The 26,220-nt window shown below is 44.7% G+C and overlaps 2 protein-coding genes across 3 annotated transcripts in view; both read left to right on the forward strand.

Moving 5' to 3' along the window:
* Positions 1-1,997: 1,997 nt before the first annotated feature.
* Positions 1,998-7,246, forward strand: C6H3orf33 (chromosome 6 C3orf33 homolog). 2 transcript variants are annotated; one of them, XM_074592597.1, is made up of 5 exons: positions 1,998-2,109; positions 2,219-2,278; positions 4,543-4,696; positions 5,466-5,626; positions 6,062-7,246. In XM_074592597.1, exons 1-5 carry the CDS (start codon positions 2,029-2,031, stop codon positions 6,332-6,334), a joined length of 729 nt encoding a protein of 242 aa, XP_074448698.1. In that variant the 5' UTR covers positions 1,998-2,028; the 3' UTR covers positions 6,335-7,246. The 2 variants fall into 2 exon arrangements, with proteins under 2 accessions (XP_074448698.1, XP_074448699.1); XM_074592598.1 differs by lacking the exons at positions 1,998-2,109; positions 2,219-2,278 and adding an exon at positions 3,180-3,274.
* A 3,078-nt stretch (positions 7,247-10,324) lies between these two features.
* The window catches only part of PLCH1 (phospholipase C eta 1), an 85,465-nt gene continuing 69,569 nt past the window's right edge, over positions 10,325-26,220 (forward strand). Inside the window, exons 1-2 of the mRNA XM_074592169.1 lie at positions 10,325-10,461; positions 24,293-24,410. Of these exons, the coding sequence (XP_074448270.1) occupies positions 24,332-24,410 (79 nt within the window). The 5' untranslated portion in view covers positions 10,325-10,461; positions 24,293-24,331. The remainder of the gene's footprint in view (positions 10,462-24,292; positions 24,411-26,220) is intronic.

Below are 26,220 nucleotides of genomic sequence, written 5' to 3' on the forward strand. Positions count from 1 at the left end.
CTGTGCAAAATAGGATTGTGCACCTGCTGCTGCTGCGCCCTGCTCCTGCGGCCCCACCAGGAATCAGCTGAGGATCAGACCCGCCAGTCCTGGTGAACTTCAGTGCTGTCAGTGCGCTACCCATTGCAACAATCAGCAGTTCTTGGTTTAAAATACCAACTCCACATTTCATCTTTGTTACAGGCACTGGTGCCGATTGTCAAAGGTTCTTCTTTTTCTGTAAAGTTGTTGTGTTTCATTATCTTCTGGCTGTTCTCAGTGTAGTTCCACGTGATAAATGCTGTTCGACACTGGCTGGTAAAAGAGGGTGTTCAGATCATTTTTGATCTGATAAAATGGGAAGGAGAGTTCTGTCACTAAGTACTGTAGAGTCCACTGTGGGAAAGCAGAGCATATCCCTGCAGCAGGGAATGGAGCAGACGGGCTTTTGCAGGCAGGAATATTGTCTGACTCTTGCCCCCACCAGGAGACAATGCTATTTGTTTAGCATTTTACCCAACATCCAATTCGTAGCAGTCAGCTGTATGCCTCCAAATTGTTGTTTGGATACAAGTTATGTTTTTCCAAGAGTTTGCACTATCTCTATATTTATCACTTAACCTTAAAATGTTCACATTTTGTAAATAAAGTAAAATTAACAACTGTACTGCTTTTTTTGAAAAAAATTACAGGGGTGATATTTACTTGTCCAACTTACCTCATAGCCAGTAATTTAAGAATTGTTTTAGTTTGAACCTTACATAAAAAGTTTTGATTCAAGTATGAATTTTGCTGCCTTCGATTATAAACTCCCAACTAAATCTGTGCTTTTCCTGAAATCCTGAGTTGTGACCGTTACCAGTATCATTTCATGTATTGGCTGTTTATGTAAAAACCTAGAATTGGGCTTTAATGGAAACGGGAGACTTGTGTAAACATAAATCCAGTTTTATGTCATTGTCTGATTATTTTCTTAGAGCGTATGTATTTCTGTAAAGACCATATAGGTGCATTGCACAGACGGGCATTTGATTCACCTGAGGGAAACGGTTGACTTGAGCCATTTGGTAATGAATTACAAATATTTGTTAGTTTTGAACTAAGGGAAAAGAATAAACAACAATGATGAATACAGGAATGTTCCAAAGTTGTTTTTTTCTCTTAAGATAGCACCCCAAGGTGCGACAAGGGAGCTGTATCATAGTGCATTTTGCAGAATCAGAGAAGGTGTATCGCAGGTTTGAAGAGATGAGGTAATCACCAGTTCTCTTGTGAGACTGCCCCTGTGTCCAGCTCTGGTGCCCCCAACATAAGAAGCACATGGACCTGTTGGAGCAGGTCCAGAGGAGGCCACGAAGATGATCAGAGGGCTGGAGCCCCTCTGCTGTGAGGACAGGCCGAGAGAGTTGGGGCTGTTCAGCCTGGAGAAGAGAAGGCTCTGGGGAGACCTTAGAGCCCCTTCCAGTCCCTAAAGGGGCTACAGGAGAGCTGGGGAGGGACTCTGGATCAGGGAGGGGAGCGATAGGACGAGGGGGAAAGGTTTTAAACTGAAAGAGGGAAAATTTAGATGAGATATCAGGAAGAAATTCTTGACTGTGAGGGTGGTGAGCCCCTGGCCCATGTTGCCCAGAGAAGCTGTGGCTGCCCCATCCCTGGAGGGGTTCAAGGCCAGGCTGGATGGGGCTTGGAGCAACCTGGTCTGGTGGGAGGTGTCCCTGCCCAGGGCAGGGGGGTGGAACTAGATGATCTTCAAGGACTGTTCTAACCCAAACCATTCTGTGATTCTATGAGACCAGACCGAGATCTCATAGAACGACTCCGCGATCGCCAGAGTCTTGCTTTGCAGCTGCCTGAGTGTCGCAGCGTTACTGCCGCTGGGTGCGGACGCTTGGCACAGTCCGAGGCGGGGCCCGGCCCTGGATTCCGCCCCCCTCCGCGGTCGGGCGCTCCTGTCCCCGCCCCGGCTCCCCCGGCTCCTCCCCGGCTCCCCCGTGTCCCCGCCCCGGCGCTCCAGGCCGGCGGGCGGCGCTGTGGGCCGGGCGGGCGGCTATGGCGGAGCGGCGGAATGGGGCGGCCGAGGGCCTGTCCCGCCTCTCCGAGTGGGCGGACGCGCACCTCGGCCTGCTGCGGGTAACGGGGACGGGGACGGGGACGGGGACGGGGACGGGGGGGCGGCGGCGGCGAGCGGGTGCGGGGATTGGCCCGGGCCCGGCTGAGCCCCTCTCTCCTCTGCCCGCAGAACCTGAGCACCGGGATGGCGGTTGCCGGGGTGCTGGTGCTGGCTCGCAGCGTCCGTATGGTGAGTGCGGGGGGGCCGGTGTCAGGCGTGGCTCCCCTCGTGCGGCATCTCCGCGGCCAGAACCCGGGCACCTTCTCCGCCATTCCTTTGTTTGTTTGTTTCTAACCTACGGTGTTGTTTTCCTCGGTTCTGCCTCTCCCTCTGCAGCTTCCTGCAGTCCTTCGTACGCACCATCCATTCTGGTGTGCAGCCCAGACAGAACCACAGGATGGTCGGGGTTGGAAGGGACCTCTGAAGACCATCTAGTCCAGCCCCATTCCTCCCTGTCAAAGCAGGGTCACCCAGAGCAGGTTGCACAGGGTGGCGTCCAGGCGGGTTTTGAATATTTCCAGAGGTGACTCCACAACCTCTCTGGGCAGTCTCTTCCAGCACTCTGTCACCCTCAAAGTGAAGAAGTTTTTCCTCGTGTTTCCCACGTTCCAGTTTGTGCCTGTTGCCACTTGTCCTCTCACTGGGCACCACTGAAAAGGGTCTGACCCCATCCTCTTGACGCCCATCCTTTAAATACTTATAAGCATTGATGAGATCCCCTCTCAGTCTTCTCTTCTCCAGGCTAAACAGACCCAGGTCTCTCAGCCTTTCCTCATTAGAGATGCTCCATTCCCCTGATCATCTTCGTAGCCCTCTGCTGGGCCCTCTCCAGTAGTAGCCTGTCCTTCTTGAACTGGGGATCCCAGAACTGGACACAGTACTCCAGATGTGGCCTCACCAGGGCAGAGCAGAGAAGGAGGATGACCTCCCTCGACCTGCTGGCCACACTCCTTTTAATGCACCCCAGGACACCGTTGGCCTTCTTGGCCAAACTGTCTCATAGTCCGAGTAAAGCTGAAATAGAAGCAGTTTTCTCACATCTGTTCTCCATACTTCCATGAACAAAACTGCCTTTTGAATATTTTTAAGCATGACCCTAAATCTTCCTTCACTTCTTCAAATGACCGGTTTGTGGCATGTGCTGATGCTCCCCCGCCAGCTCCAGCTGCAGCTGCGCCCATGCAGGTAGGGAGCAATGGCTCTCCGGTGTCGATACAGCTCTTTAAAAAATAATAGTCACTCTGATCTTCCCTCTGCACAACTCCAAATGCAATTTGCTATGAGAGAACATTTGTATAAAGGTTTTACTTTAAAATCTTACCAGAAAGCCTGAACTACAAAAGTTGCCAGAATTCTTTTTTTTTTTTTCATTTTTCTGTTTTGTTTGTTTGTTGCCTTTTTGTTTCATTAAACCCAAGGTTCGTGAATGTGTTACCCAGGCTGTTGGAGCTTCCAGTTCAAATGAGATGAGACTTGAACAAATTCTCTTTGTAAAAACCTTCAGGCTTTCTGCCTGCAAGGTCCTGAGTTTCTGTATTCCTAGTGGGAGACCTTATGGAGCACAAATGGGAAGGTTTACTGAATAAATAATATAGAGTAAAAAGATCTTTAAGTTTAGACATAGTGTTTTGGTTTATTTCCCCTAAGGGCTGGTGTGTCCCAGCAGTTGCACATAAGCAGGTCAGTACTTTCCACAGCTGTAGAGAAGTAGGTCGGTGTTCTACAAAAGGCTTCTTGCCCTGAGACTTCCAGACGGCGTCTGAAGTCCTGGGTGTCCCACCATCCCCAGGGCCTGTCCTTCTCCCTCGACCCCTAAACCGGTGGCAGTTTCGCTCCTTTGCTGCTGGCCAAGTCCTTCCTGCTGCTAAGCTTAGTTTTCCTGTGTGATCACGTAACTATCCCTTTGAATCCTCCTGTTAATTGAGGGCTGTGGTGTCAAATTTAATCTTCTTGTGATCTTTTCAAAGGTGTACACCTGCTTGTGTCTCTCTCCTTTTTTCACTCCCTTATCGAAGTCTACGTTGTTTCTGTCCTCCCTGCTTTGCCTTTGTTTTCAGCGTGTCTGTTCTTTGCACGTCTTGGCTTCCTTTCACTCCTATTCTAGCACTGTTCAGGCCACTTCTGAAATGCTCTTTTCATGGTGAATCAAGTGAACTTCAATATGCACTGCTCAGAAAATGCCTGTTTCTTTTCTTTCTCTAAATGTTACCTTCATGCTCTCTCCTAATATTGCAAGTCCTGTAAGTGTCTGGAAAGGCTGGCACATAATGGCTTCTGCAGCTGATTACTATTAAAAAAATTTTATATATGTGTATACACACACACACACTCTTGCCCATGCTTTCTAATAATAGATCTGTAATTTGCCAAACTGTTTTAAGAAGTTGTATTTAAAGCGATTGTTACTGCTCTATGCTTTTTCAAAAACTTTTTCTTGTTCTTTCCATCAATAGACAACAAAGTTTACACGTGCTTCGGATATACCTGTGGCGTTTGTAGAAAAGAATGTGAAATTGCGGGGAAAATTACATCATATAACTGAGAAAGGCCTGGAAGTTGAACACATTCCCATTAGCGTTCCTTTCATTACGTCAATACAGAGAAAATGTGAGTAAAAGAATGTGAAGAACAAGGGTATGAATGAAATGTTGTTCTTAACATGGCTACACAGAGAACGGGCAGGGGCAAGCTTGAGAGGAAGGGCTGAGTTACAATCCTGGCTCTGTCTTTTTCCATACTTCACAAGGCAGGAAATTGGGGAATAAAGGACTGCGAGGAGACCTGTAAAAAGAGCTTGCCAATTACAGTATTTGTATTAATTGGCATCATTATTGTGATATTTTTCTGGCAGCAAAAGCTAGCATGCGGGCAGTTCATTTGCATACATAGCTCATCTCCTTCCTGGCAAAAAGACTCTATTGGAATTACTCTTTTATTTAGGGATGAAGGTCTGGCAGCCACGTACACAAACCCATTCTTTAGGGACAGTGACTTCGCAGAAGTTGTCCATCAAGTCTGTGAGTCACACACTTGCTTTGTGAATACCTGCAGGTGCTGATGTTTCTTGCCTGTTGTTTCTGCGCCTTCAGATAAAGTAATAGTGACTGATAATGAAAGCAGTTCTTTCTATTTGTATTCAAAATAAACCAACCTAGCTTAAACCACTTATGCAGTCTTGAATTATTTTTTTTATTGAAGGAGAGGTGAGACCAAATCCTTATTTGCAAATGAGCTGTGCTTTGGGGAACTGAAATGGATTATTTTTCTTTTTTTAAATCCATGGGAATAAATTCATTACCAACAGCTGAGGATCAGTGCAAAGCATGAAATTTCTTTTGCTGCATTTAGTAACAAAGTTCCCTCTTTCTATAATCAGGGCAATCAAAAGGTCTTCTGCTGGTGAGGCTTGCTGGGGTGAAGTTGGCTCCAGGTGGCATGGCCTGGTTACAGCAAGAGTTAAAACCCAAACAAATGATATGGTTCCAACTTCTCGGACGGGAGAACTCGTCCCTCGAGTGCCTTGTTTTAGTAAATAAGGTAAATATATTGACAAAAATTGACTTTTATCTGCAGTTTTGAGTTTGTATTTACACAATTCAGTTATCTCAGTACATTTAAGGAATGTTATTATTTGTAATTTATCTATCTTAATATGAATTTTAAATGTTGGATTTGTAAATCGCATTTCAAGACTAGTATTTTTGCAGACTGATTCACAACAGGAGTGTATTTCTCTAGGCTATATCATGTAGTTCTGATGACCCTGATGTGTAGTCCATCATATGTTCTCTCACAAATGTCTTGCATTAGTATTATGTTTAACAGTCATCTGAATTCCTCTTAACTTCTAACTCTTTCTGCCAGAGGTTAGTAGTAAAGTTTGTGTCTCGGAGGGAGTCCACACACACAAAAAACCCCTCAAAACTGTTTTAAAGGTGAAGTGAATATCACATTTATTTTGCTTTTTTATAGGGTCAATTTCTCAGCTTGTGCTTAAATGAAGAGATCTTGAGACAAGGGCTTGGCAGAACAGCACGTATTGAAGGACTACACCATGACTCCCGCCTGTACTGGAAACTTCACAAAAGACTGCTTCAAGCAGAGCTAAAGGCCTTGAAGAAAAATAAAGGAATATGGAGAGAAGAAAGCTACTCTGAAAGAATTAGAGATCGTATAAGTAACAGTAAATTTGTACAGACGTTGAAACAATTTGCGAACTGGTTAGGAGGCTCTATTAAAAGGTAAAAAGGGAGACCTGCTTGGAGCAATGCCAGTTACCAATGTTATGTGCTTTATGTAAAGTAGAAGTTTATGATAAAAAACAGTGCCATATTTTTGAGGGTCCCTATCCTGAACAGAAAACCCATAGTTACTTAATGCCGTATTATAATTGAGATGGGACTGAAATTTTGTAGTAGTATGCAGGCCACAAATTAAAATGTTCTGAAGCAAAATTTTTCTACAATAATGTCCTGAATGAGTTGTCCACTTTTCCACCTGCTGCATACCTACACAGCTGTGTTAATGAACTAGTGAAAGCAGTCAACAGTCTAGTTTTTAAGAGGTACAGAGTTAGTTCACAGTATATGGCCTTAAATGCTTCTCTGTTACATGTCATTACTACGTAGCCCACATTGGTTAGAAAACTCTGTTTCAGACCTTTACAAAGCTTGTGGTATGTGTTTACACACAAGCATTTTGTTTGGGTTCTATTCTTTTATGCATAACTTGTGTTTTAAAAATCTTTCATCCTGAATAATGGGTTGCATTGTTATCGATATAAAAGGTAATTTGTTATGGCTGATCTTAAAAAGCTGGTCATAACAATATGACATAAGGTCATAACAACTAAAGTTTCTCAGGGAAAAAAAAATCACTTGGTATATCAAAGAATATAAATTAATATGTCAGTAATCCAAATTTTTAGAAGACAACATTCACTTGAAGAGGAAAACCCTATGCTGTTTTTTCTCATGGATTTATAAATACCTAAAATTAGATGAAAATAGAACTTGAACATGGAATTTGAAAAGGTGGACTATACCATGTTAAGAACTTAAATTCCTGTTCTTGTTTTATTTATGAAACAGGTGTTTAGTATATGAGAATGTCTTATTTATTTTGTAAATATTCTCAGAATAAAGATTGAATTTCTTATGTTCGTTGTTACATGTTTTACATACCAAGCACCTGACCTTTGTTTAACATCCCACAGTCGCAATGTTTATTTAAAGTGAAGTGTTTTACAGATTTTCTTTCTTTCTGTGTGATTCCTTGCCAATGAAATACTAGGGAGAAGAGTGTGGTACAAAAAAAAAATCTTAATAGCTGAGCATTGCTTGTCTGACAATTAGTTGCTATGTCATCATTTTACCTGCTGGCTTCAGGGCAAAATTGTGAATCCTAAGGTCCTAAAAGAAAAAGCAGCTTTTCCTCAAGTAAGAATAGATGTTAGTGCTTCTTTATTACTTTTGTTCCTGGGTCCTCTCAGGGGTGAGGCTGGTTTTTGCAAAGCACAGTGAGCAGCTAGCCATAGTACCTGCAGGGCAGATCTCAGTGTTGGAAACCAGTGTGGGGAATGGGGAGCAGCTCTTTGGGCAGAGGCAGACCTCGATCGGAGCTGGAAACCTCTGCCTGTTTAAAAAAAAAAAAAAAAAAAAGTGAGGCATCTGGTTTTATGCGTTATACAGGGAAGGACTAGGCCAACCACTGCTGTGGTACTTGCGCATAAAAGTCATACAGATGGTCAGGGATTCGGGATCAGCTGTGGCATCCTCCGAAGCGAAACTCAAAGTTGACTTTTAACCCCAAACTACAAATTCAGTCTCAGCAATCGTCCACTACCCATGAGTGATTATAACTGTTCCTACATCTGATAAGTAGAAAGAGCTTTTCCAAACTGGGCATAATTGTACAGTTATGATTTTTTTTCCTGTAATAATTAAATATAATTCTACTTGGACTTCGCACTTCTGTGTTACAAATGAGTCATAGGAGGATTTATCACAAAAATCCACTGTAAAGCTGAGAGAAAAATCTCAGGAAACCACATGCTACATTTCTAGCAAGCAGAGGTGTGGTGTGGGCGAATATGAACCGAGTTTCTTCCCTCACAGTCTTGTCTCTTAGCCCATTTTACCCTTGATGAAGTTCAGAAAAAACCCGGAGATTTTTCTAAATTACAGCAAATTGTTGTATCATCCTTTCCATTAGGTTGTGGCTTGTGAAGGATTTTTAATAGGTGTCAATACAGCTGTTTTATCACTTAGGTAGAGGAAGCCTCTCCTTAGTCTGAACTAAATTTTTGAAGTTCCCTTCCCTGTATTTGTGGTCATGAGGTAGTCTAACAAATAATTTCAGAAGGAACTATGGAGAGGGATATCTAAAATCTTTGAATTTAGGCTTCTGATCTTTTTTCACGTTTGTTGCACATGACAAGAAGTTTTGGTGACGTGCTCTTACTATAGGTTTTGGTCAGAATAGAAATCCAGGGAAGCAGCTTGGTGTAAGGGTTCAGTGCTGTAAGGGACAACGCTAGTCTCACAGAGAGTAACTGAGCGGTCCAGGATTTGAGATTGCAGTGACAAATGATTTCATGAGGGTCAGCTCCTCTAATTGTTTGTTAATGCTGGTTTCCTTATCATCCAGGGCTTGGCTTATCTGTTTAAAAAAAAGCACCACCACCACACCCTCCCCCCTCAGAAAAGCACAACTCAGTTCAAAGCTGGGCTTTCCGTCTGGGCAAGGCTTGAGAGGTTGCAGATCTTGTCTCTGTGGGAGGCCAGTCTATTGAAAAACTGGTAACAGGAGTAGAAACAAATAGCGCTGAGGAACTGACTGGGAGGTCAGGGGGAGAAAAAGCACTTTTCTCCATTATATAAAAACACCCCACGCTGCCTCTGAGGAGCACTATCCCATTCCTTCAGCCACAGCAGCAATGCACGCAAGAGTATTTCCAAGCAGAGGATGCACTTCTTGTGTGATTTGGAACAAGAATTAAACTGTTTAGCTCTAGCGCCTTCAGCCCTTGCAACTTTGAATACGCTGTGAGCAATACAACTTAAAAAGATCATAGGGAGTGACAGGCCTCCAAATGGCCCACTAAGAAAAATAACCTTCAGCGTTGCACAGGGTTTTTATTGCTGGTGCGGCATGTAAGGCAAATGGTCATTGTAAACATTACCAAAAGCGGTGGGCACGGTGCTGTTAGCATCCTTCCCTGACAAGCTCACGAGGAAGCCTGGCCCTGTGCACGGAGCGAGGCTTTGCTGCCGCGCAGCCATGGGCACCGGGGGATCCCCCCTGCCAGGTTCCCTGGGAGAGGGGAGATGGCAGAGTCGCATTCCTCAGGTCACCTCATCGCAACGTGCCCACTCTCTTACCAGTGCGTCGGGCCTCACACCTACTGGTTCCCTACAAAATGCTCCTCAGTTGCCCACTGGACTACCAGATATAAAAAGTTATAACTTCAAAAGCAGGGTTTTAGACTTCATCTCCTCCAGCAGAGGTGCGTTCCTTCACGCCAGGACTTTGAGTGGCCAAAGTCAGGGAAACCAGAGCCATGCGAGTACCGGTTATCGCTTTCCTGCAGCTACGTTCCCTTAGCCAATGCAGGTGAACAGCCCTGGAGGTTCATCGTAGATTTTTAAAGGTAAAAAAAACCCTAAAGTCAGTCAAACCCGGTGATTTCCCTCCCCCGGGGGCAGGTCCCTCACGGTCTCCCCGGGGCTGTGAGGAAAAGGGCGGGCGGTGCCGCCCCGCCCCGTCGCGCGGCAGGTGCGGCGGTTGCCGCCGTCCCGCGCGTCTCCATGGCACCCGCCGCCGGCCGGGCGAAGGTGAGCCCGAGGGGCCGCGCCTGAGGGGCCGCCCCGCGCCCGCAGCCCTCGCCAGACGGCGGCTCGCCTCAGCCCGGACCGCTGCCCCCGGCTCGGCTCGGGGAGCTCCGTGAGTCCCGCCGTGGGGAGCCTGTCCCGGGACAGTGAGGAAAAGGGCCCCTCAGCAGCCCTGAGGCGGGGCGGCCCTGAGGGGCATCGCGGCGCCCCGCCGACTCGCAGCGGACACACAATGGAGCAGGTTGAATGGGAGCGGGCGCGGGGCCGCCGCAACACCGGGGCTGGATCGCCGGCCTCGGCCGCCGCCGCCGGGGCTCCGCTGGCGGGCGGTACCGCGCTCCGCTCCGGGCACGGCGCAGCTCCGGGTTTCTCTGGCGCTCCGCGCCGGAGGGCGGGCCAAGCCGGGGCGGTGCGGGCGGCAGCGCCGTGCGTTTGAACGGGAGAGCAGGTTGAGGCGGTGGTGGAGTGGGACGGTATTGAGCTGAGTTTGGTGGTCCGTGGTGGAACGGGACGGGACGGGACGGGACGGGGCAAGGCAAGGTAAGGTAAGGTAAGGTAAGGTAAGGTGCCCCAAGCTTTCCTGGGGCGCGGGCGGGGGGTGGCCCCCGCGGGGGGTCCCTGTGGCGGGGCCGGCCCGGGGCACCCTCGGCAGCGTCGTGGGGTCCCTGAGAGAAAAGTCAGCGGTCGCGGTGCTGCCGGTACCGAGGGCTTTTCCTCGGTGTGCCTGGTGTCGGCCGGAGTCACAAGGAGCCGCTCCGGCAGTTGCGTTGACCGTATTTGTTCTGTCGGTTAAAATAATGAATGGTGCCGGGTAAACTTTTAAGGCGTCTCTTGGGCTCTGTGCTCCCTCTCTTGCGGGTAAAACCCGCTTTCGCCGTGTGGCGCGGGAGGTTCTGCCGTGGGGTCGTGTCAGAAGTTGTAGCACCCGGGTCGGTGCCGATATAAAACTAGAGAAAACTGCGGCCGCTGGGCATGGCTTAGGTTTAGGGCAAACCATGTGAAATGAGGCTTAAAACGTAAAATCCTGGCCCCGTCGCGAGGAGCGGAGGACATGACCCCAAGAGCGCTGCAGGGTGCGACGCTTATGGAGCACTCTTGGTCCCCATCCTGTGAGATGCTGACATAGGTGGGGGTCAAGAAGAGTCAAGCCTTTTGCTGGATTGACTCCTTCCTAAAAATACCTTGTTTGAGCATTGATAATCTACTCCAGAAACCATTTTTCAAGAGGGGAAAAAAAAAAAAGAAAATACAATGAGCTATGAGTTAGACTCAGTGCACATTTTGTTGTGATTAAGCAACTGTATAATTCTGGGAACTTCAACTCTAGCTGACTGAAAAGTGTTTTTAGAAGAAGTGTTATTAAATTACAGGGAGAAAGATATAAGCCTTATCTGATGAACTAGTCATAGGCTCTTTGTTTAAAGTGTGCTTTAGCTTCTGAGTTATAAAGCACAATGTTTGCCTGTTTCAGTGGACTCTCGTGATTTACTTGTCCTTGGAACTTCTGGCCTGTATGTTTCAAAACTTAGAGGAACCAAAGGAAAACTTTGGGTGTCTGTTGTTCTGAAATGTGAAAGAATACCTGCACATAACATTACTGAAAAGATAGACAGGATTCAACCCCGCAACAAGACAGCGAAGTTAATGTGGTATATGGAGAGAAAACGCAGACTTTTCGTGAGGTGAGAGACAGCAGAGTGCCTGTGTCTTTAAATCTTAGCTCCGTGGAATAAGTTTGAGAACACTACTTTCTTCTTTCTTTTTAACTTTGAAGGGTGCTTTTTCTAGGTTTAAAAATGCCAGTAGGCTGTTACTGAAAAAATGCTGTGTTTTATCAGTCGAAGATGCGTGATTTGTGAAAAATGATCTGACTGGTTGCAGACGCTTTCTGGTTTTATGCTACCTTTTGTCTATAAAAATGGAGATCAGCTGGTGGTTTTGGATCAAGTGGTGCACAACTCATTATTTTAACAATACTGGCTCTGCTTGGGAGGTTGCCTAGGGAATTGATTTAATGCTTCTGTCCTTTCACCCTTTGAGGCGGGTGTCCCACGATGACTTTGATCAAAATCACCAGTATTTGTAAAGGAGAATAAAATTTTCACTTCATAAAAGCAAAGGAGAGGCCACTCGCTATTAACAGATATCCCAGTTTTGCGTGAGTTGATCTGTAACTTAAAACACTGTCAAATGCCTGTGGCAGTAAAACAGTTTTATGATGAGCAGCAGAACGCAGAATGAAAATTAGTCCTCTATTCAATATTTAGCTTCACCTTATTTCTGAGAAAGGCCTTAATGCCAAAGCTGTGTGTTTCTGTTGACTCTGCAAAATAATCTTCCTATAAATAGAATGTTTTTCCTTGAATGAAATCTGAATAAGGATTTTTTTTTTTTTTTTAAGGTGTTAACCAAGATCCAATTCAATTTAAATTGATAACCTAGATGGCAAAGCCAGGGCCACAGCTGCACCGGGTGGTGTGGTGGTGGATTTTTTTTTTTTGTTTTGATTGTTTGCTTTGTTTTTGTCTTTTTTTTTTTTTTAAATAAGTTTAAAGTCTGAGTGTTAAAAAATATCACAAACACTCCAAATTATGAAATCTGAGGTCTGTTAGAGACCTCCTGTATTGTCTTCAATAGGAAGTTTTTCCTGCCTGTTTCTTCAGAGGAGGTAAGATTGCCATACATAATTGCCTTGTAGGGTCTTACAGAAACTTCTGTTGTCAGTGCTTCAGATTTACTTGAATGTGTTGAAGCAAAGGTCTTTATGAATGCAGTTGTTATGGTGTTTTCCTCTTGGCATAGTAGGATACAGAGTATGTTCTGAGCAATCATCATGGTTATTGTATTGGGAGGATGTTAAAGCCACTAACCAGCAAAGCGTGGTTCCCTTGGGCAGCGGAGCAGGGCTGAGCAACATGCCAGAGATTAATTGCTTTTAGCCACTGGGTCTGGACTGTGCTAGGGATAAATCTGTCTTTGCTTCCAAGTCCTTAAGCAGAAGGTGCTTCCAGTGGAGAACTACTGAGGTTGGCCAACATTAGTGCAGACTGACCTAATGACCAGGAGAGAGGTGTGTGTACTCTTTTTTTTTGTTTGTTTGTTTTGGGTTGCTGTTTTTTTCCTTTCTTGCTTATTTTAGGAAACTGGAATTGTTTTCTGTAATAAAGGTGGCTTTTTTGTTCTAGTCCCCATAGCCACTGAGGGCATTATCATTACTGCAGAGATCTGAGCTTGTACTCTGCTTTCCTGACTCACAAAGCCTTTTGCTGGTCATCAGGCATTACAGAAGCACTATCTAGTTGTACCTGGGTAACTGACAGTGATGTGGAACATGTATTTGAGAGATGGAAAGGCAGGCTGGGAGATCCAGAAGGTGTGGGAACCTTAATAAGTGCCTGTCCACAGTAGTTGATATTTCCTCAAGGGCAGCAGGAGTACAGAGGAGTGGAAGGGAGAGGTGGTCAGAGCTGCTGACAGTGATTTGGAAGCAGGTGCCTGTTGCAGTGCTGAAAAAAGTCAGGGACACAATGCTGGGGATGCAACATGGGCCCCTGTGGAGGCTCAGGTTCACTATTGAACAGTGCAAAACTGCTTCAAGGGCATTTGGCCACGTGCGTTGAAGAGGTGTATCAGTTTTGGCAAGAGGTGTCCATGTGAGCCTCTTCAACTTGAAATAACTCAAGGTTGCTTGTAAGAAGTTTCAAGTGGAGACAAGCTGTTGAGTAGAGCAGTCCATGCTCCATTACAGGCCTGATTAATTGGAACTGACGCAAAGTTCACATACCCATGTGCACTGAGCATGACCAAGCATGTTACTGAGATGAGTATGGGATGTGTCAACTGTAACTGCATAGGTCTAAATCGGGCATTGCTGAGCCTCATATTGACGTATTTCCCATATTCTTTGCCTGGTCTTAGTTCCGGCTGCGGGTGATTGACACATTGGTTGGTAGTGTCCCCACAAGAAAAAAATGGAAGTATATTGACAATTGTCAACTGTGTCAATTGATGACAAATGTAAAGGGTCTTGTGGTATGAAATGTCTGCTCTTTGGGGGACTGCACATCAAGTATCATACAAGATGCAGATTATCCATGCATGTGACTGGCTGTCTTGGCACAAGTCCTTTCCAGGCATCTTATTTTATCTTCCTATTTTATCACATTATTTGAATTATTCTGTGTAGCAATAGTTGTAAGTTTGGCAATAGCTGTTTCAGCTATTGAAATGGCAGTGTTGCCCATTTCAAAGATTAGGGTCTTGTATATTAACAGTGTGTCTGAATGTGACTAGTCTGAATTATTAAATATTTACTCCTAGTGAGAGATGGATACTTTTAGGCATGGTCTGGTGTGCTGCATACCACCTGCTTTTTACACAGCATGTTTCTGATGATCTGTTGGGGAAGAAAAGGTTCTTCTTAAAGTTGTGAAATGATCTGTGAGAGAGAAATGTTTATTTTAGTTTCTAGAAACAGAATTAATATTTTCCAAAATAATGATAGGTAAGAACAAAGCAAGCTTACACTTCAGGTTCATTATTGTGACTTCATGTCTTTAAAGCATCATTTTTCTGTTGGGAAAATTTCTTAAAGTCTGTGACAGGTATTTTCAGAAGGTCTTAAAGATGTGTTATTAGCAGCTGTTTGGTGAATTTCTCGCTGTGTTGAATCTCCGTGAGAACATCTACTCCCTTAACTTGCCTTTTATGTTTCACACTCCAGGCAGAGATGTGTGTAGTGAAGCAGTGCTAACCAGAGCTTCAGCTAAAAGCAGTACTGGATGTGTTCTTGGGAGACCAGTGGTGTCCTTTTGCTGATACTTTCAATAGGTCACCCTAGTCAGCATCAGCACCCCTGGACTGAGTGCTGTGAATGGGAGTTTCTTTTCTTGACCATGTGCAGAAGTGTAATTCATTGGAGTCTGTGAAAATTTATCATCTCCAGTATGGGAGGTAAAGTTGGATTGACTCCATGTGTGCCACACACACCAGCCTCTAATTTTTACCTGGAGAATTGAGGCATGAGCTAGGAATCTCTGGGAGCTCATGAACTGCCTCTGAGATTAATAAATTCCCCCAACTTTGGAACCATTCGTATTTGGGTGGATGGCTCTTGGAGCTGACAGTTCTGGGCTTGCTGTGTGTTACTCTGCCTATTTTGAAGTGAGGGGTGGTGTTTATAGAAGACAATGGAGAAAATATAAAACAATGTCAAAGAGTATAACAGAGTCTGAGGATGTGTTGTTGATGATGCACAAAAAAAATAGCACTGCCAATGTGGTGAAGTGAGTTCTCTCTCTGTAGATGATAATCTCTGGTGTAGAAAGGCTCTTGTGTTCAACATCTGGAGTTTGAAAACCTTTGTGCAGCAAAACCAGAAAATTATTTGGATTAGTGACTTGGTGTACAGAGAGATGGCAAAAGCAGCAGGAAGGTGTACAGGGTACTAGAAAGCTGTGTAAGGAAAACATTAATGTACACTAATTCATCTCTATCAGTTCCATGTATGGTGGGATGACTTATGCTGAACACAGAGTGTGTGAGGTAGGTGTCTTCTGAAGCAGTGCCCACTGAGCAATAGAGGCAACAGCATGCTGCACTCCTGGAAATAATTATTTAAATAGGAGAAAAACAAATTCCATTTGGGCTTCTTAAGGAATGGGGAGCAAATGCTAATTCCTTTTCAGGGTCTGTTGCCATGGGGAGTCAGTTCAAATCCTTTCTAATGCCTTCCTCAGTAGCAAGTTGTGCTGACACATGCTTTTCATGACTTCCCAGAAAGAGCAGAGAAATGACTTGAAACAAAAGCTCCATCAGAATTACCAGCCGCAGGAAGATTGAGGGTCGCTGTTTGTTAGCTGTGGACAGATGAAAGTTGTCTGTTATACAGGCTAACACAGCTTGACTGGCCTTCTGCCTGCACTAGGTGGTCTACATGGGAGGCGGGGTGGTGGTAAATGGGTGCTGGGTAACTTGTTGGCCAGACACCATGTACTGTGCCATGCAGTTAAACTTACCTGCTTCCGTCCTGGAAAGTGAAAGGGTGGCTTATGGATCAAATTATGGGGTGTTAGTACTCCAGCGTGAGCCAAGCTAGATACTGTTGGAGTTAGGCTGAACTTCACAAATTGGTAATGCCACTACGAGGGAGATGTGCAGCCACTGCCACCTGCTTTTTACACCTTGGCACTGGCCAAGTGAAGCTGGGTACATTTTCTGAGTGTCCTCAGCAGACTGTTGGTACTGGGACAAGGGACTGAACAAGTGTAGGGGGCAAAGAAGAGAGCTGTGGCCTCATGCGGCAAGCCATGTCAGTGATGATAGTGCTATTTCTGGCTTGCTGATGTAGGCTGTTAGTTGCTGTAAAATGAACAAAGATTTAGAAGCAGCTTTTTCAAACTCTTAAACTGACATCAGAGCCTGTCTTTGTCTGGTGAAACGATGTATGACTAAGATTAGTGTTTAATGCTCTAATGGGGGAATAGCCAAAATACCAGGTTAAAAAAAAATAATCTGCATTTTCAGGAAGCTTCATCTGTCTAAGGAGCATACAAGTGCAACATCTGTATCCCAAGTCCAAACTCTCTGTTCCTGACAGTGCATATCCAGTGCACTGACCTTTTCCCTTTGAATAGACAACTCTGACCTTTAAGAGTTTCCAATTGCTTCCAGGGAAATCCACAGGAAACTTTTCTACCATGCTGGCTTGCACACTCTGACACCTTTACGGCTAGCATTGTACCAGCACAGCTGTTCTCATGGCACGTTAGATCAGGGAACTCATCTGGCAGAAAAATAAACCAAACCATCCTCCAGACCAGTGCCTAGAGAAATAAGTAAAGAATCAGTTACCGGGTGTTTTTCCTTTCTATTACCAAGTATTATCAATAATCTTTTTTCATGCTGGTGATATTTATGGATAAATACTTGCTGTTGAAAAGGAACTGTAACTTCGGGAATATTTTTTAAGCTTTTTGTTTATACAAGATACTTTTAACTTCTGGAAGGTATCCGTACATTTACAAAGTAGTTTACACCATAGGTAGGTGAAACTTTGTTTTTTAAGTTATGAGAGCAAAATCAATTTGTGGGCAGAGATGTCATTTTGTATCAACAGTGTGGATCTTTCATCCCATGCCGCTAACATGCCTTGCCTATTCTGCATGGCTCCTATAGGTGTAACTTTAGCAACGTTTATGCAAGTTATTTTGAGTGAATGTTTATATTTGATGCTGATTAAAATGGAGATTTGCACAAATGATGTGTGGAACCCTTAGAGCTTGGGTTTGTATGACGGTTAAATCTAAATCTGCATAAATTCAGACCAGCTTAAATGCTTAGCAATATTTGGATGACTGTTAAGGGCTTAGTGAAATAAGAAGCCCAAGACTGCAGGTGGGTGGATGCTCCATGAAATATTGTCATATTAGGATTTTCTAATCTCTTTGGATTCAGTTTTCAGGTCTAACTGGTGTACAGAAAGCTAAGCTTTTCATCCTATGGCTACTTTGTTTTGTGGATACTGTTAAAAAAAATAATAAAAATACAGCCCATGTTGTACAGCAGCTGGTCTCTGAAAGCTTGAAGGTTGTTCCAGCAGAGGATTTGTTGATACTTTCTGAAGAAAGTAAAAACCTCAACTGGAAACAGCAGCTCTCTTTCTAGTTTATAAAGTTTGGCATGAGGTTCCTGTTGATGGCTACTGATAAACTAACCTAGGAGAAGCATATTTTAACATGCTCCAAGGAAAGAAAGTTGGTGAGAGCATAAATATTCCTGGTTGCATGTTGTGGTGTAAACAGAATTGCAAATTACTTCAGTCATGACTTCATGACTGTCATACTCTCTTCAGTATCTGTTATTTCATAGTATTAGTATAACAAAGGGCTGAACCCTTGGACTATTGAGAGCATGTTCTAGGATAAGTGTCTTGCAATGTGCTTGCCAAGCTGCTGAGTGCTGTTGGCACCTTTAGAAATGATGTAGAGCTTGATCTGGAACATATCTTTATAGAAACAAAAAATCGTACAGAAAGATCAGTGATCCCGTCTGGGCAGGCCTCATCTTGTTCCTGAGGTATGCAACTGAATCTTTTGCTTGCTCTCAAACTTAAGGTAAATCAGTTAACCTGTCTATTCTAATAATACGTGTAGATCTGTTGTGAAGCAAAATCACTTAGCTTTTGAATACTACCTCAGTATTCTCCAAGGAAAGTTCAAAGTAGTATTTCTACTGTGACTTGGTGTTTATTTTTTCTGTTTGCCATAACTGGAAGCAAACTGAATGCACGTGACGGCAGCCAGCAGAGATTCTGGGTGCCCCCACCGCAATCACACAACACAGATTAAAGACCAGTGTTTCTCTCTGGACAGTATATTCCTGCTACTTAGTGCGTGCCAGATGGTCTTTCTGCCTTCCCGTACAGATGTCTCTAATGCTTCTAAGAGTGCTTTCTGTCTGTATCTGGAGCTAATGCAGTATTATTCCAGTCACACACTTGGTATGTCCTTTGCTTGACTCTGTATTGCTCTTCTCATTTCTAACCTTTTTCTTTCTTCATTATTATACCTTTCCTTTATGTCACTTGTAGCATCCAGTATCTCTAAACAACTTTTCACTCTAAAATTTGTCATTAACAGGTGCAAGCTTCCAAAATCTAGAGCCCTTTGAATATTCAGTGTCTTCTGGACTTTCTTTTCTGTTGAAGACAGAATTGCCAGCTGCTTGCTTTTTTTTTTTTTTTTTGGTAAATGTTGATAGAACTCTTTACAAAATCTTTGTTTTTACTGTACATCATTTTGTGCTAGGGAAAGGAATACATTTTTTTTTATAAATCATACTTTCAAAATGTGTTCACTGGCTAGACACTGGAGCAGCAAGCTCTGAAACTGGAGGTGTGGTTTTGTCAGAGGGAAGTGCTGGTGAACTGCAGTATCTCTCCTGTTAGTAGGAACCATTCATACTATCTGATTGACTTAATATGTTATCTGTTGAAGCGCTTCAGAAGCAAGAAGGGGAGAGGGCATCTGAGAAAAAGTGAGATTAGCAGTCTCGCCACCCTGTATGCTTCTCACTTAACTACCAATTAACCTGAGTGTTCTTGAGAGCTGTGCACAGGACTCAGACCTGTTTCTGTCTAGTGCTAAATGGATGTGTGCTTAATACCCTCTTCACATTTGGGACCTGTACGGTGTCTAACTTAAATATTGCAGGTAAATATTTAGATTATGCTGCTACTTTCTAAAATAGTTTAGTGCTAACCATAACAATCAGCCTGAGCTGAGAACATGTTTCACTCAAGCGCTGCTCACCCTCCAGCTGTGATTCCCTGGAATGAACATCCTACTTCTCTGCACAGCTCACAAGCATGGAGGTTTTCTCTGTGAAACAGGGGAAACTGTAGAATACTGTGAAACCAGGAGGTGTCAGGTGTTATGTTCTTGGTGTTAAGCCTCTTGGAATAAGAAGCATCTGTCACAACCTAGGCAGAGCATATGCATCCTCTGCTAAATTCATAAGTATCTTACACATTCATCTCTAACTTTTAAAAGAAAATAATTTTATAAAGCATGCATATAACAAAACTTTGCTTGTGAGTTCACCTACTATCTTGATAAAAAAACAATATTCAACTTATCCATCTATATCTACACAGATATGTGTATACGCACATGCATACACAAGTTTAACTTATTTTTTTGTATGAAACTTGTGCAAAATCAGTCTACTTCCATTAATAACTGTTTTGTAAAGTACTGTACTTTTGTAAAGTACTTCCTTCGGAAGGACATCTCTTATGGAACGCAGTACTCAAAGTACTAAAATAACCCAGCTGACACGCGTTTAATGGAAATAAATCAGAAATAGAAGATACAGTTCCTTCAAGTTCCTGTGTTTCTGCAGACCACATAATGGACTCCCTTGCGCAATTACGTGTTAATACACTTTATCCAGATACAAAGTAGATGGATTCTTGGAACACCGGAGTAACATCTCTTTGCTCAGGTAGTGAAGCACCAATTGCTTTACCTCTTGGGATGAATGTGCTGTGCTTAGGGCTGAACCTACAGGAATTTTGCTTGTTATGAAAGAGTGATATCCCTAAGTTGAGAAACCTGTAGAGTGGAAAAGTTAGGAGTGTTTTCAACTCTCTGAATTGGTTGCGATATCAAGTAACTACACAAATTAGTTTTGAACTCAAATTTATATCTGTTCAGGACTTTGGTAATTTTTTGCCAGAATAGTTTTGGTGGTACCGTCCTTTCCTATTTAAACATAATTATATGATTACTGGCACTTTTCACTCATGTAGCTTATTCTACATGTATAAAATATAGCCTGTATAACATTCTGGTCTATGACATAAACAGGATGTTCTTTTTTTACTATGTCATTGTTGTTGAAATGGGGCAAATTTCTGTACAGTTAAGTTCCTAAGTGCACGTTCACTTGAGGTGGTGGTATTTGGCCCAAAGTGTGTGATTGGTGGCATTTTTCTTTGCTTTTTTTTTTTGGTACAATACAGTAAGGCATGATCCTGGCTGGACTCTCCCAGAGCTCTGCAACAGAGAAAGCAAATAACTTCGAGGGCCATCCAAATAACTGCTGGTGGGTTTTAGGAAAGTTTTCTTACAGGATGTTTATGTCAGCTGATGTGGCCACTTTGGGATTCTGCCTCCATCCCTGACGTGCCAGAGTGAACCTTTGTTCCAAGGGGCCACCATGGTGCAGGGAGAACCCTTTGTGCAAGAACAAAGGAGCATTGTATTGGCATGAGCCATGAAAGGGAGGGGAGGGGGCTGAAGGGTTTCTTTTCAGAGGCATTGCATATATATATCAATAGCAACATTTTTGCTGTAAGTCTCCCCTCCTTGTGACATGAGTTCTGTGTGGGCATGCATTCTTTCAATTTTGCGTAAATTCTTAGTGATGAATATTTGATAGAATTTTCTTAATTAAAATATGGTGCCACTTGTATTTTTCATTGCCATAGCAAAAAGCTTGGTAGTAGGCTGGACCATGATGGTAAAACTATTCCTACACATTTACAATACCTAACAGCTTGTGCCTTACTAATTAATGCTAGAAGAGTGGCCCCAGTTATGGCAAGCTATAATGAAAGCTCATGGCTGGCAAGGGCAAAAGTCCAAGAAATCTGGCAGAAGTCTGGCAGAGATAATGAGTATTATTGCTTAGTGTTCCAATTTTTAGTAAAATAGGCCTTTAGTGTAAACAATACATAGGCCATACCCAAAGCACGTACTGTAACGGAGACTCTGGGAGTTTTAAGATAGAGCAAAACAGAAACGGACTTTTTTGGTTCACACCTGCAGTGGATCTTTCAGACCATCTCTCCTCCCCACAGAGGCAATAATGAGAGGCAAATCCCACATCTGCAATGAAAAGCTGCCTCACAAACCTGGAACCGAAACATCATAGATATCAGATTAGTATTTGTCTATCAGTCTCTCATCTGATCAACAGTGCAAGTAAACAAAAACATTACTCTACACTTTTTTCACTAAGCTATTGGCTTCAACCCCATGCTAGCTGCTTCTCCCGCAGAAGAAAACCTTGCCACCTTCCTGACTGGAGCAGCCATGGCTGGGGTGTCCGTGAGAGCCCATCTGATCAAACAGCTCACTGGCAGGATAGGGGGAAGGTGGCTCCCCTCTACCTTGCCTCCAGGTGGCAGGGTACTGCTACCCCTTCACAGCACCAGTGTTGTTGAACCTTCTCTGAGATCATTCAGCTTGCTAGCCCTCCAGGAACAGCCTGCTTTTTTTTCCCCCTGGGTTTGTGAGTTGAATCAGTTGAGAGGTACCTGGTGACTGACAGAAGTGGCAGGAATGATGGTGGCGGAGAGGGGGTCTGCTCAGCCATTGCAGGGGACTGCAATAGAGATGGGAGTGGGACTGTTTCCAGGTGGACCAGAAACATGTTTTCTGGGCTCTTCATGATCACCTCTTTTGCCTTCACCACTGTGGGAGACAGCATTCATTGCACTGATGTGTGGGGAAGGGGAAAAGTTCTCCAGGTTCTTCTGTTCCCTTGTACTGTGGTTGGGTCCCAGAAAATGATTGTAGCTAAATTGGTTGTTAAGGATAACATGAGTCCTGTTGGCTATGATTTTAAAATGTCTTATTTTCCTTTTTGTTTTGAAACCACTTGAGCAAAACGGATCTGTGTTCCTCAGCAGAGTTGCAGTCTGGGCATTTACGGTCTAGTGTTTTACTGTGGTATTTTGTCTCGGGGGGGAATATATAGGCCATCCTGGCAGTGGTTTTATGACGAGGCTTGAGCTGCAGTGTCCTTGCATCCTGCTAGTGGTTTGCTTGGATAAAGACAGTTGACGTTTGTGCCAAGTGTGGGCGAGAAAGCAGCTGGGTTCACCGGGGTGAATGTGGGAGGGAGATAAAATGGGAGACCAAAGCAGGCTTGTAACAGGAAGGGGTATCTGGATTGCTGAAACAAGAGCCTTGAACTTGGTACAATAGCAAAGGGAGAAACCAGTGAATGGATTTGGTGTCAGAACAGGAGATCAAGGAGTCCATGGGCTTTTTGCTTTTTGTTTTGTTTTTCTAGCAACAAATATCAAAGAAATATGAAATGCTGGTTTGTGGGGCTATAACTATCACTGTGCATATTAAGTCCTGCTGGTGGGATGGATTTTTGCAAGGTCCGACTTGCAAAGTAATGGGCTGAAATTCTTTGAATGGAAGTTCAATTAAATGACTCAAACAAATACAGCCTTGTCTTGAGTTATAACCACCAGCTTATTAATGAGTTAACTTCTACTGTTTTGGTCTCTGAAAATAATTGTTCTGAGTGTTCCCATTGTCCCGGATTGTGGCAGTGGAACAGTGAGTGGCTGTGATGGAAACAGTCCTGGGCCTGAAGGGGGGTTGTTTCTCATCTCATTGTCAGCGAATGAAGCCATTCACCTTCTCTGCACTTGGCTGGTCTTTGTTTTGTGCTGGCTTGCTCTGCATTTCCATTTTAACTAGTTTATAAACACTATTGGCTGGACCCAAGAAGAACTGGCAGTCAGGGGCTTGGCCTAGCAGAGCTCTGGGGCCTGTGTCCAAAAAGACCGTGCTCCCACTCCCAGCACTTACTGGTGATAGCATCTGTGGCAAATTACCCATGAACACTTTGATGGGCTTGTGCCTGATGCTGCTGGCGTTAGAGGCAAAGCTCATCCTGTGACAGTGCTGAGGGCCTCAGCCCTGGCAGGCAAGCAGGGGCCAGCATGGACCCCTGCAGTGGAGGGTTGCTGTGTTCTCCTGGGAAGTTTTCTGCAATCTGCCTTTTCAAAGATTGCAATCTGCCTTTTCAAATCTGAAAAGAGTGCAGTGGGTCAGAGATGAATCCCAGGCTTCCTCCTATGCAGCAATGCCGGCTTCTGCCCTCTGATGAAGATGCTTGGTTCAGGTAGCCATCAAGGTTCCCAGCTGCCCTGGGGTGTCCTCAGCTAGTGACATTTCCCGGGAAGGGTATTACTCTTATTTGTTCTTTTTGGCCCCGTTGGTGATTAGTTGTGTATTAGTTACACAGTAGAGTAAGCAGGGGAAGTGGAAAAGATGGTAAAATAGATTGATGATTTATCCTGTGCTGAAGCACAGGGTAGCATTGATGCTCCGAGTTGAGAGTATCTCTTCCCTGTGCAAAGCTGGGATACCTTGGGGCTGGAGGACACCAATTCTGCATTGCTGACACAACTGCACCTCCTCAAAGGTGCTGCTCAAACTGCCTGTCCCCAGGAGAGTTCATCTCGAGCTCCCACGGACAAATGTCTGCCAGGGCCAGGGGTGTGCTGGTGCAGGGGGAATGCTGAGGGGGCTCTGCATCCACATAATGCTACTCTGTGGTCTCAAAATCAGGAGGTGATCGCCTTTGATTCACTTTTTTTTTTTTTGATAACCTTCACTGGGTGGAATTCATAGTTTTGTGGTGTTGTCTGATGTGTCTGTAATTTGTTAAATATGGGACAGCATCATTAAATGGATTAAATTGATCCTCTCTCCATGGCTCCACAATAGCCTGCAAGGGGCGTGGGGGCTGGCTGTAACAACAGCCACCCGTTGCGGGTGCTGTCGCTGCTGGGTAGGGTGGGCTTGCTCCAGCAGCCTTGACCTTGCTGGTTGTAAGCATGGCTGGTAGCCTGTCTCTAGTGCCGTCCAAGTGATCTACCCTTTGCCTCCTGTCCTTGGAGATGGGCATCTTTGCAGAGTGAAGGACTATACTTTGAGTGAAGCTGATGAACTATTTGGTGTAAAGGGCTCCAATGAATACGTTTTTACAGTGCTTGTAGTTGTTATGCATTTCTTGTAAATTAACTCATAATTATCTATACTCTTTCTCTTCATAGGGTCGCTGCCTTTGATGGTGAACAGAAAGTCATCTTACAATGAGTTACTGGAGTCTGGATAAGAGACGCTGTCTGCAGTACTGCAGGCACTTCTTAGTGGATAATGGTGTATTTCACGGTAAGTTACAACCTATTTTATATTTTTGCCTTCCTGTGTTTTGTACTGTCAGACACCACTGAAACTTCCGAGCAGCGTCTGTGTATTTTGTTGGTGACTCTCCTCCCAGGGCCCATTAGCAGTCGGTGCTACACCAGTCTCCATTCGGCCCTGCCTCCACCGTGGCGCGACGGCGGCCGAGCTGGCTGTGGCCGCTCCGCGGGTGGGCTGCCGGGGTCGCCGCCGATGGCGCGGGGTGGCACGGACAGAGACGGGCTGGCCGCCGGCGGCGCCGCGCGGGCACGCCAGGGGGCGCTCCGGCACCGCCGCCCCCCCCTAGTGCTGCCGGTGTTCGCGGGGGGGCCGGGGCGGCCGCGGGGGGTCGGCGCCGGGCGGGCGGGGGGCTGCGCGGAGAGCCCTTCCCCGTCGGGTCCGGCCACCGACACGCAGATGCTGCTGGCAGGGAAAGGGCTCCAGCTCCAACTAGGGCGTGAAAGCCTGGAGAAGAGCAGTGGCTGGAGCATAGGCAAAGGGCACAGTTGCTCAGGGTGCAGGCAGCGATTGCATTGTTTTGCAGTGAAATGGATTAATTGTGTTCACACGGTCTGGTACTGCTGTACACATAAACTTTTCCTCCTGAGGCATTTCTAGAACGGCTCCAGGAAAATCTGCAGATATGCATCCTTTGTGCTTCTAGTAAGGAGGAATTGAAAGTGTCAGGAAGAGCTTGACTTCCAAGTATTGATCAGAATTTTGGGCAAAATAGATGCCTAACAGTGATCCCTAATTAGTCCCCTATCAGCTCCCTACATCTTAGTCTCTTGCCATTATAGATCACATGCTGCGATCGATCTTTCAGTTGTTGAAGTATCCTTCTGATAGCAAAGTCAGGAAATACTCTCAAGACATTTTGGTATAAAATACTTCCTTTTCAAGACTTAAAACTTGATATATCAACTTAACAAGAGTGCGTGTGCGTTCCCCACACAGGTTTCTCTCCCTTTGCTGTGTAGCTTTACCCTTGGGCACAGGGTAAGGAGCAGCACTGAGCCCAGTCCATGTTCCTGCAGTGGATGAGGGACCACCAGGATTCGGGAGCCATTCCTGCCTGGACTGGACCCCTGCAGGTCTAGTCTAACCTAGTCTACCCGTCTACCTCTAACAGTCTACCTGTCCTACCAGGGGAGTGACTTCCTAGTGCTGTTTCTGAGAGGCCCCAATTTTGTATTTCTTACTGCCTTTGAAGTCAGTGATTAAGAACTGTCACTTTAGGGCAGATTTATGGCACTATTAATGACAGCAGCATGGAATGCCTATAAATTAAAGATAGAAATACTCATCTTTTTCAAAAGCACAGGTTTTTTTTCCTAGAGAACCTACATCACTATTTTCACTGTGTTTGACAGGAAGCTCGGGAAGTTTGCATCTCACAGAACTATGATGCAACCCACTGTAAATAAAACTATTTGCATATTTGTCACTGTTTAGTGAGATAATTAATAATTTGTCAATTTGTGCATCTTCTTAACAAAGGCCTATTCAGAGAGAACACCATTTTCCCCCTGTACTGCTTTTTGCTTGCCCATAGTCATTGCTAGTTCTATTTGGGACACTAGAAGAATGTTAATAAATTTTCTGTAAGTCTGTCTGACAATGGCATTGTCATATTAATTCATTTCTGTGTTACATTTGGGACACACATTACAGGGAAGGTGCTTCACAGGTCAGTCACTGGTGAACCTGTCATCTCTATGCTCAACTGTTCTGCTTCTCAGATGAAACTGAGATTCATTCCTGGGATTTATCAGGCCACTCCTGCAGTCCCACTGAT

This window comes from Larus michahellis, chromosome 6, assembly GCF_964199755.1.
Source record: "Larus michahellis chromosome 6, bLarMic1.1, whole genome shotgun sequence".
NCBI lineage: Eukaryota > Metazoa > Chordata > Aves > Charadriiformes > Laridae > Larus > Larus michahellis.

Bases quoted from the DNA above. Each gene is read 5' to 3' on its own strand.
- C6H3orf33 (XM_074592597.1), top strand. From the start codon at position 2,029: ATGGCGGAGCGGCGGAATGGGGCGGCCGAGGGCCTGTCCCGCCTCTCC. The intron at 2,110-2,218 runs GTAACGGGGACG...CTCTGCCCGCAG, and splicing joins CGCACCTCGGCCTGCTGCGG to AACCTGAGCACCGGGATGGC. The intron at 4,697-5,465 runs GTGAGTAAAAGA...TTCTATAATCAG, and splicing joins TACGTCAATACAGAGAAAAT to GGCAATCAAAAGGTCTTCTG.